The 11,049-nt window shown below is 42.5% G+C and overlaps 1 protein-coding gene across 1 annotated transcript in view; it reads right to left on the bottom strand.

Annotated features, from left to right (window-relative positions):
- EGLN3 (egl-9 family hypoxia inducible factor 3) overlaps positions 1-11,049 on the bottom strand; it is a 29,091-nt gene that overhangs the window by 4,857 nt on the left and 13,185 nt on the right. The window contains exon 2 of the mRNA XM_016209489.2: positions 1,167-1,286. Coding sequence (XP_016064975.1) covers positions 1,167-1,286 — 120 coding nt within the window. The remainder of the gene's footprint in view (positions 1-1,166; positions 1,287-11,049) is intronic.

Here is an 11,049-nt window from a genome sequence, read left to right on the forward strand (position 1 = left end):
CCTCTGAACCCCACTAACTCCTGTGTGACCTTGTGAGTTGGAAGTGAGATGCTCTTTTTTCTGAACTCTCAGACAGCCTTCTCTGTACCTTTTATTACACGTACCTCTCTTTTCATTGAACTTCTTTTTCATTTTACGTGTACGCCCAATCTGTCCTACTAGCATAACCACAGCAGGATAGAATTCAGGCCTCACACATCAGTGTTTCCCCACAGCACAATGCCTGCACTAGCAGGCACTCAACTATTTGTTGAATGATTTCACATTTTGCAATGTATTATCACTGACCTGACAACTTTACTCGCTTGCCTATAACACCACCTTTCAAGTTTCTAAAGAACAACTAAGGGATAAATTCTAGTCATGTTACCAAATAGGGAGAAGACACGAGCCTAGCCACTGACACACTGGTTTCCCAGGTTTAGTTTCCCTGACCCCAGATAAAGCACCCCAGCCCGATGGCAGCCAGCATCTGCCCTAATGAACAGGAAATGGAGATGCAGAAGGTTCAAAAGCCAAATAAGCTTGCAAAGTTCTGACTTCTCAGACTCCTAAATCATCCTTAACTTTCAGAAAGCATACAGATTCCAGACAAATGTTTGTAAGTGTGGTACCAGACTTCATATCTCTATCTATCTATATGTTCAGAAATATAAAAATAAACCATAAAGCCTTTGGCATTCAGAAACCATAGTAAGCCATGGCAGGCAGCCACCAATGAGATATATCACCCCGAGAGAGAGGGCTGTGTGGGAAACCTCACTCAGGGATGGTTTTATATCCTATGGTTCTATTTTTGTGGAATTCTCTCCATGTTATGCTGGAAGGGAAAGGTGTATATCTTATATCTTATTCTGCACTGAGAGTCATAGCAGCTCTGGATCACACTAAAAAAGTCAACCCCTAAAATAACAAATCACCTTCTCTTCATCAACCGCTCCTGCCATATCCTAATAATGACCCCACCTACCCCCATCAAATTAACTTCATATCCATTATTTTCATCTCATCAACTTTAGCACTAATACCATGGCGGGGGGGGGAGATATATGAAATAGAAAAGATTCATCAGTGGGAATTACGAACTCCAGACTCTCCTTTAAGTCACCTGGCTTCTCTTCCTTTAGTTTCTAACCCCACACTCAACTCCCATCATTCCAAAGTACCTTGGAATCCCAATTCTTGTTCAGATAGTAGATGCAGGTGATGCAGCGGCCGTCACCGTTGGGGTTGTCTACATGTCGAACATAACCTGTTCCATTTCCCGGGTAGCAAGCCACCATTGCCTACAAAGAAATCCCGAGAAAGACGGTTAACAAAGCTGAGACAATCTTCTCCCACTCGTGAACAGCTGAGCAGTATAGTCTCTTTGGGTGCTACGTAACATTTACAGGCAGCTGCTGGCTTCTCAATTGCATGTACAGTACACAGATTTGGACTCTTCAACATCCAAGATTTAACGGCCAAGTCATACCTACCGCTCTGCCCAGTAGAAAGTGTTTGAACAATATTCCCATGGTTGTAGAACATTTTAGACAGTAACCCATATTCATCTCATTAGGGTGCCCGCTTTTCTTCAATCCTTTTTAAAATAGCAGGTTCTGGGTTCCCACCCTAGACCCACAAAATCAGAATCACGAGGTACGGAATTCCTGTTTCACAAGTGCCCCTGAATCACAGAATTACCCGCTGTCTTAGAACTAGCGAGCAACATATTTGCACCTACAAAGAGGCAGAACCCAATCTCCAAGAAGGCAAAGGTCAGGCTGACTCAATAAAATGCTTAGGAAAGCGGGAAGAGGGCAGGTCCATGGGGAGCCAGTGTCCTCACTTGTCAGCAGAGAACCAGTCAGGCCTGGTCCATAGGAAAAGCCACGGACACATCTTATGTTTCTCAATTGTCTTCTTCCTACTGAAAGTGATCAAATCAGATGATAGCCTGAAGTTCTTTTCTTTTTGCCAGGTGCTCCCCATAGCAACCAAGCATGGGAACAATGCCAACAGCCACACAAAAATTCTACTGACAGTTACTAGTAAGTTACTAGACATTCTACTGAGAATTTATATTAAGAGGCTAACAAACCTCTAATTGTCCCATGGAGAAATTATAGCAAGGAACAGAAAAGCATAGGCAAAGTGCAAAAAGCTAGTTCTTTTCATGGACACTGCCATATTTCTAAGACACTTTTATAGAGTTGAGATATATGCAGAGAAGATCCTGGAACTGGCAACATAAGATGAGGGAAGGGATATTTTTCCTGTTTTGGTCACTGATGCATTCTTAGTACCTAGAACACTGCCTGACACATAAAAGGTGTCTGTTTAAAATCTGATATAAATAAATGAATGAATTAGTAAATGACCCTTTCCTCTAAAGAGTATGTTTGCATTCTACCTAGATCATTATAGACTTCTGTCATTTTAAAAACCTATCTTCCAACACGCACGTAGCAATCCAGTTCCTACGTTCTCTTCTAAATGGCAGGATTGTTCTGTTAGTAAAATAATCGGTTGGGTAGAGGCCCAAACTAATGCACTAGTGTAGCGCAATGAATCAAATTCAATGCTATGGGTGTCAAGTCACTCCCGGTGGTAACATAAAGACATGAACTGGGCAGGTAGCTTCAAAGGCTTCACGCACATTGCATACTGACTTCATAAAAAACCATACCTCTAGAACAATAACAAGGCTGAATGGTAACCTGGCTTTACAGTGATCTTAAAGCTTAAATCACTATATCTATCAAACTTTATATCCCTATGCAGCTAGCAATCCCCATACCCTGCCCTTTGAACATCTAAAATGTCAATGCAATGTCACCTTAGGGGTAAAGTTAGGCTGTTAGCTTGAACATCTTTCAGAATGGAAAGGTGTTCAGAATGGAAGGTGGAATTTTGAGGCTACTGCAATCAAGATTTAACAAATGATGGTACCACCAAGCAAAGAATGGCTTGGGGAAAGGTGACCGGTAGCAAACAGAAACAATGGGCCTAGCAAGGGAAGAAAAGATAAATGAAGTCACCCATACTGACTAGGGAATTACCCATCCCTGGAAGCAGCTATTAGGATTATAAGGGACACCCCTGAGCCAATAAGGAAAGTCATTTAAACCACAAATAATTATAGGCTGGATTCCCTACCACCTCAGCCTCTCCCCGCTGTGAAGCCCTGAAAAGAAAAAGCACGCCATCAATACTACATCAACTTAGATTCTCGAACAGCTCAACTCTAGGGAAGAGGTCAGTGGTCTGGATGCCCGCCATCTAATTCACACTGGATGCAACTAATCATGTGATCCCAGGCTTGGTTTCTTTTCTATAAAGAAGAGCTTGGGTTACATGGCCTCTGACAGTCCAAGATCTAAGACTCGATCTAAGCATCAACACCCCAAAAAGCAAGAGGGAGTCCTTCGGAGCATTATGAAGTGCACATCTGCACAGGGCTCAGCTTAGATTCAAATATTGAAAAAATAAATATTAACTCACAGAAGTACATCCTTTACAAATTTCTGCACCTGTAAAACACACACAGAGAAAGAGCTAGCACATTCCAGGGGACTTACCAGTTGGACAAAACCTCTAAGTGTCAGCAAAGTATCTGATTGCTCAAAGGAGAGGAACAGAGAGGATTTCTCTGGCCAGAGTGAATCTTCACCCTTTCTCCTGGTTCCTGAAGCCACTGCATCAAGTTAGAAACAATGCAAGGAAATCACTGTGGGCCTCAGTGGGCCTGTTGAAACTCCATACCGTCAATTTTATCAGTGTTTTCTGGACAACAGCCATAGGACATGGGTCTTGGCTTGGGCACATTCCCAGCTATTTGCTGGTCTTTGGCACATTATAAAACAAGGAGGCTTAGCACGTGCTCAGAAGCAAGGATCACGACATTAACGAGTCACTCATTTCTGTGCCAATTTGTGCACGAGGCAAGGAACAAACCCTGGAAACTGATTGGGTCAATTGAGTTGCTATCTAAACCTCATCAAGCCCTGAAAGGGATTTAGGTTGTATAAAGGGGGAGAGTACTTCAGAACAACAGGGCCAAAACACTTTAATTATAATGTGACAAATAGGCCAAGCAATGACACTGACACAGATCAGGAAGATGTCTCATTTATTAAAGACTTTGTATTTGCCAAAACTTCCTGACTGGATTAATATTTGAAACGTCAGTGTAATCTACAAAAGCATATACAACATAGTCTTACAGTTCTATTGTTGGATGTGCGCATAAATCCACATGTCCCCTTATGCATTCACCATTCCTTCCTCTGACCCCAGTGTGGACCCCCTCCCACCATCCTCGGAGGCCTCTCCACAGCTCTGTAGCCAAAGGAAAATGAGCCGAGGGATGAATCCCTCCCTGGCTCCCAGGCTGGCTCCAGACCAAAGAAATGTACTCTAGACACTGAGGCGGCCACGTTCAGGCAGGAAATGTGTATGTATTCTTTGAAGATGTACACATATATATAAACTTGAACAGCCAAATACAAGTAACAAAATGTGCTCCCCAAATGCTACAAACGGAAAAGAAAACAGTTGTTCTATTAGGGTTATCGGTAAGCTGGCTTCATAAAAAAATAGATCTCATCAATCCCAAAGGTAAAGTTGAAAAATGCAAGTCCAGGATTTCCATTCCAATGCCTAGAGTGTTCTTGATTGAAACCAACTACAGCTTGATTGCACGAAAAAACCATTTCAAAAAATTGGCATCGGTGACCTCCACTGTCCATTCAGCACTGATGATCATTTTAGACCCCCGAGTAGCAAGAGGGTGTATCTTCTCCACCCCAGCCTCCAGTTAGGCTCACTACTTCTCTAATACCAATCAACAACACAGATTTTTATAGAAATGTATTTTACATCACTCATGACATTGGAGTCAGATTCAGTAGTATGATGTGATCTTGAAAAAGTTATAGTAAAGTGGCATTTTACATAAATTTTAGATCAGCAAATTGAAATTATTAATCAATCTCACTTTATTTGCAAAATTTGTAATAAATGGGAATCCATTTTTTAAAATGTGTCAAAACATAGCATAATTTCAAAGCTGGCTGGCTGAGTGACCTTTAAACTGGTGCTTTGGTCCACTGCCAAATGCTAACACCCATCTAACTGCTATGCAGAAATACCAGCCAATTTTTGTAAGGATTTGTTTTGAATTATGAATGGTCTTGAACACAGCATACTTTGAATAAAATGCAACCTAAGTACAAAATAACCTATATATAACCTCTTTATATCTGTTTTCTCATCTGTAAAATGGGTTTATGAGGACTGAAGAAGATACTCCTAATGCTACTTAATGTTAGCTATATTTCAAGCTGATAATATACATGTTTCTGTTCCCCTCAACTGGGGTTTCAGCATGTCTTCCCCATCAGGGATCTGATTCTACTTAAGGGCTTCGTAGCTTCAAATCCAGGGCTGGCAAACTCAAATAGATTTTGGAGCTTGTGAGTAACATAAATAATTGAAGCCAATCATGTATATATGTATGTGCCAGAACTCTGGGGTGCATGCTGTGTTACCTACACCAGGGAATTTCCCCTCATTTGCAATGAGGGCCCAGTATTACAAAATCCTCAGGTTTTAGGCTAGTAGCAGACAACCAAACTGGATTTGTGGATAAATGCTCCTGAATATTTTTATGCCAATTTTTAAATTAGGGCCACAAAAATATATATCATCCTATATTTTGAGATCACTGTCTGAGATCTCCTAAGAAATCGAGCCACCCTGCATTAGCTCCTGGGCTATAAGTGGGCACCTTCCCTTCTCTCTTCACCTGATTCAGAGGTTTGCTGTTCAAAGGCACAGCCTCACCCTTCAGTGCCATCCACATTCCACATGCCTCCTCCATACCTCCCTCCCCTCAAGTCCCTCCCGGTGTCCAAAGTGAAGGGGACCCAGGATCCTTCCTTCTCCACCAAAAGGCACTAACTACATGGAGAATTACATGTGGAAAGAGTTGAGAAGAAACACACAAAACTATGCACCTTCTTTAGCTTGTAAAACCAGCCAAGCAACTCATCGTGGTGGAGCACGTAATAGCTGAAGTTTTCTGGCCAGAAATGGATCTAATTTATATTTGGATGACAAAAGCCTAGGTGACAAACTTGCCAATGTTTCTCCTCAGCTGCGGGTGCAGGTGCTAAAGGTCATACTCCTGGGGTCATTTTTCTGGGTGGTTTGTGTTCAGCACATATTTTAACACATACATTTCATGTGGACAGTGAGCAGGGCAGCCGTGTGGTTGTACACTTTATGTCCTATATTCATAAAGGAAAGGCGCCTGAAGGGGCCCCATTGCTAATTCACTGGGGAGGGGGGGGGGCTGTTAACAATTCAAACAAAGGCATGGCATGTGCTAGGAGCAGCTCTAAAACTGAAATTTCCCTATTTTAAAAGAAAACCAAAAATAAAAAAATCCTGACGTATTCAAAGTGCTATATGCAGGCACACCACAGAAAGGCTGGCGTGAGAGAAAAACTGGAAGACGCATGATCTTGGCAAGTTTTGCTCTCTAAAACAACCTAAAGATAAACTAAGCCTAAATGTCATTTTCCATTCTTCTCCATTTGGCTGTGACAAGGAGTGAGAGAAGAGAACCCCAAAACTCCTCTGCAAGGGGAAGCAACTTAAATCCAGGGGCCGCGGAAAGCAAACTGGGGTTACTGCGAGTCTTCTCCCGTCCTCCTCGTTCAAAGACACCTCATGGGACCCACCGCTGTCACTTAAATTACATTACTACAGTACAACATTCACAAGGCATCTTCACAAGATAATGACAACTCTTTCTCCAAGAGTTTCAAGAAAATGTCATTAAACAGTTCACATCGCTGCCAGTCCCCTCCTTTGTAGGAAGCTGAACAAAAAAGTAATCTCTCAGGAGGGTAACAAACAACGCATCAGCTTAAAAAGTGCATTAGGATCTTTTATACTCATGCTAACGTCATCCAGATTGGCATAAAGAAATTAGCTGTACATAATGTAGGCGCTTTTTTGCAAACTGTCATTAGTTATCTCGGCATCTTGTTTGTCAGCTATCTTGTTGGTTAGGAGAGGCCTAGCTATTTCCTTCCTCCTAGCGCCTCCAGTTAAAGATTAATGTAACAAAATGAGGAGGAAATGGGAAATATGCTCTCGACGGGCACAACATGAGCTGCGCCCAGTCCCCACGTTCCCCTTGCCAACGTTTCAGCATCTGGCCGGACAGCTCCGGAGATTCAGACAGCAGTCCAGTGTCTGCCAGGTAAGCACAGCAGGTGCCTGATTAACCTCGTTTTGTGATAACATTGATGAGATGCCGCAGGAACGTAAAAACGTGTTTATATTAATGAGCCTATGGTAAAATTGGTTTCGTTATACATAGTTTCGTTTAAAGCCGCAGAACCTATTGAAGACATTAAGGACTTACTGTAATCCTTTCAATAAACCTTAAGTGACACATTGAAATATTTTCTACTGTTTTGTTTCGACACTGAGAACTACCCCTGCCTTACCATCCACCCTAAAAACTCCTCTGAACCTACACACCCAGAACACTGCTTGACACACATAACCTCACCTCCAATGTAGAGCAATAATCATCATGACCCCATACCTGAATTTTATTGTAATGCAGCAACTTCAGTAATTCTGAAAATGAAAAGTGAGGCGTTATAACCAACTTCCAGTGGCTCTGGGGAGATGGGTCTCCCAGCCCCTCCTGGTCGGGCCAGAGCATCCTGAGCAGGGAATGTACTATCTTCACTTGAAACCTGTCCCCAGGTAGCCCTTCTCATCAGTGCCCTTGTTGGACTCTCCTATGAACTCAGTCCTAGATTCAGGATCATCTGAGCAACGATCAACAATTGCCAAGACTCCAGAACCTTCTATTTAGTTCTCCTAGCTCAGTGAAAATAGTGCCATGAGATTTTTACATTAAAGAGCTGGGCCCCCACCCCCACCCCACCCCTGGAAATGTGCGCACATACACACAGGATCACAGAGGACTCACAGCCTGCAAAGTCTAGCTGTTCTAGATCAAGATTCTATTCCTGCGGATCCTGCACTTTGTGCATGAACTTAAGTGAATCACCCTTCCCCAAGAAGTCACTGAAGCTCTGAGGCCAGGAATTTAAGAGACTATTCTCATTCCTCCCTGAATTGTGGTTAATTCCTCCTCTTGGAGGGGATTCAGCCAAAGCCCTGCAATTAAGCACAGTAAATAGGCCGAGGAACATCCACATATCAATACAGGCTGCTTGGGTTTGGGAAGGCAGCCCTTCCCCAGGCGGCCTGGCTCTCGGCCAGCAGGGTGACTGCTGAGTGACAGGGCTACGTGCGCTGCGTGAGGGTGGCAGCCAGCCCACACCCGAGCACAGCGCCAGGGACCGCAGAGAGAACAAGCACAGGAGAGCAATCCTCCTCCCCCTGTCACTACCCCAGCCACCAGAGAAATGTTTTGAGTAAGGACTTCCTTACAATTATGAAATCAGTAAAAGTCAGCCAGGCTCAGAGTTAAGGACATTAAGAGAGGCATTTAACCACACCCATTCTGAGACCTCTCCCAAAATCGGGTCAGCTGCCATTTCCTGAGGACCCATGTAGCCAGGTGGCACTTTAGGGTGGCACTTTACACGTATCATCTCATTTAATTTCCTGGTTTTTTGGGGGAGAGAGGGAGCAGCAGTCATCTGCATGAGTCACACTGCACACTTCTCAGAAGTCATTAACCCTGAAAGTGATCATACGGACCTAGAAGTTATCTTTCTATAGAAAAACAAATTCATGAGTAATTCTTGAGGCTACATGAGGATAGGGCGTCAGTCACAATATTTAACTTCCTTTGATGTGAGAAAGCCTTATCTGAAAAATAAAACTTTACCTGTAGCTCTCTAAAGGCTCCAAGTGTAACAGAAAGAATGTTTGTGACTATAGGATTCTCAGAATATGGCTGTCTTTAAATTCACATCTGAAGCAAATCCTAAAATATTTTAGGGAATCTGATAACTTAAATATAAATGGTAAGACAAGATTTTATTAATGGGTAATCTACAAAAAATACAGTTACCAATCAAAACATGTCCTGAAATATGCCTGGAAGCAATATTTTTAAGAGAAACCAGGAAAACACTTTACCTGCAATTCTCAATGGATTTAAGACTATTAACTTGAACACTGCAACTACGCTAGAAAAAATAAGGTAAAGAACTTTCTAGAAAATCAAATCTTATATTTATATTTGCATTTCAGCACTTGGAAAAATATATCTGCTGAGTGAAAGAAATGAGACACAGAAAATTAGTTAGAATTAGAACTGATGAAATTCAGTAGGCATATTTATTTATTGAACAAACATTTGTATAGTGCTTACTCCGTGCCTGCCACTGGTCTATGTGCTTCACAAAAGCACCTCACATTCAGTATCCATTGTAACCCCAGGGGGTAGGAACCATTACTACCTCCACTTTACAGATGAGGAAACTGAGGCAGAGGGAAGTTAGGTAACTTGTCTTTTCTAACAGTCAGTCTGGCTGCAGAGTGGGAGGACTTAATAAACAAGTCATACTCTACCAGGGAGGCTTATCTAATCTCTAACATTAACCAATTCACCCCATTTTTGAGGGAACTAAGATCTTTAGTTCTACTTGAAGTATCTGACTCCCTCTCACCCTAGCCTATCATCCTTTCCATAATGATAGAAAATCACAAAATTAAAAAAAATAACAAAAATATGAAAAATGAGTGTGCTTGGAATTGAGTCTGTGAACTAAAAGCTCGGGGGGCAAGGGTTGGGGGGGTAGCAAAAGCAAAAAGCAAAGGAAATTGACACTGAATCCTGTGGCAAAGCACTAGTTGTCCAAGTTGTCTTTGCTTCGTTTACTTACACTGCACAGCAAGAGCTATCCCACTGTGTACTCTCTGTAGCCCCTGCAGGGCCCATATTTACTTCACACACATTTGGTCAAGTCCGCTCAAGTCTTATCCCCAGGCTGCTCTGCCCCCACCAGGTTCAATGGAAGGAAAGCAGCCTCTCTAGGACCTTTCTTTATTAGCTCAGGTCAACAGCAGACAAGGATTTCAGACTCTTTTCAAGGTCAGAAGATAAATTACCAATTAAGAAAAAAATTTAACCCAGCCTGTGTGGCTCAGTGGTTGAGCGTGGACCCATGAACCCAGAGGTCATGGTTCGATTCCCAGTCGTCAGGGCACATGCCCAGGTTGTGGGCTCGAGCCCCAGTAGGGGGTGTGCAGGAGGCAGCTGATCAATGACTCATCACTGATCTTTCTATCTCCCTCTCCTTCTCCCTTCCTCTCTCTGAAATCAATAAAAACATTATTTTTTTTAAAAATTTTAAGTAAATACAAAAGTGTGCTTCCCTTGGAAAGACAAGGGATGGGATAAATTTTCCTCATTCCTGTACAAAACTTGTTTAGTAGACATCTTAACTCTCTACTACCATATTAATTAGCATTCACTGAATACAGAACTTGCTAAAATTACATTAATTAGAATACAATGGATACAGACCCACTGTGGCTTTCAGGAGGGGTGAGATCCAGAAGACCTCTTAGAGGGGTACAAAGTCAAAAGATCTCCTGAGAGAAATATATAAAGTATTCTGGGGAGCAGTGAGGGGACTAGAAATAAAGATGTGCCTTGCCTCTGAGTTTGGGGGCAGGGATGGTTAATTTAAATGTCCCCATGTTCCTCCAAGATAGATACAAACTCCATTTTACAAACATAGAAACTGAGAGTCAGACACAAAAAATAATTTGAGGGACATTATAGACTTAAGCATGGTCTCTCCACCACTAAAAGCTGCTTCTAAAATATCAGGAAAGAATTGTTACCTGGCCCTGGATGGTGTGGCTTAGTGGGTTGGGGTGTTGTCCTGTGTGCCGAAGGGTTGTGGGTTTGATTCCCGGTTAGGGCACATACCTAGGTTGTGGGTTCAATCCCAGTCAGGGCACATAGGGAAGGCAACCAATCAATGTTGTCCCCCAAATTGATGTTTCTCTTTCTCTCCCTCTCTCTCACCAATAAGCATACCCTTG

The sequence above is a fragment of the Miniopterus natalensis genome, chromosome 1, assembly GCF_054644295.1.
Source record: "Miniopterus natalensis isolate mMinNat1 chromosome 1, mMinNat1.hap1, whole genome shotgun sequence".
Taxonomy (NCBI): domain Eukaryota; kingdom Metazoa; phylum Chordata; class Mammalia; order Chiroptera; family Miniopteridae; genus Miniopterus; species Miniopterus natalensis.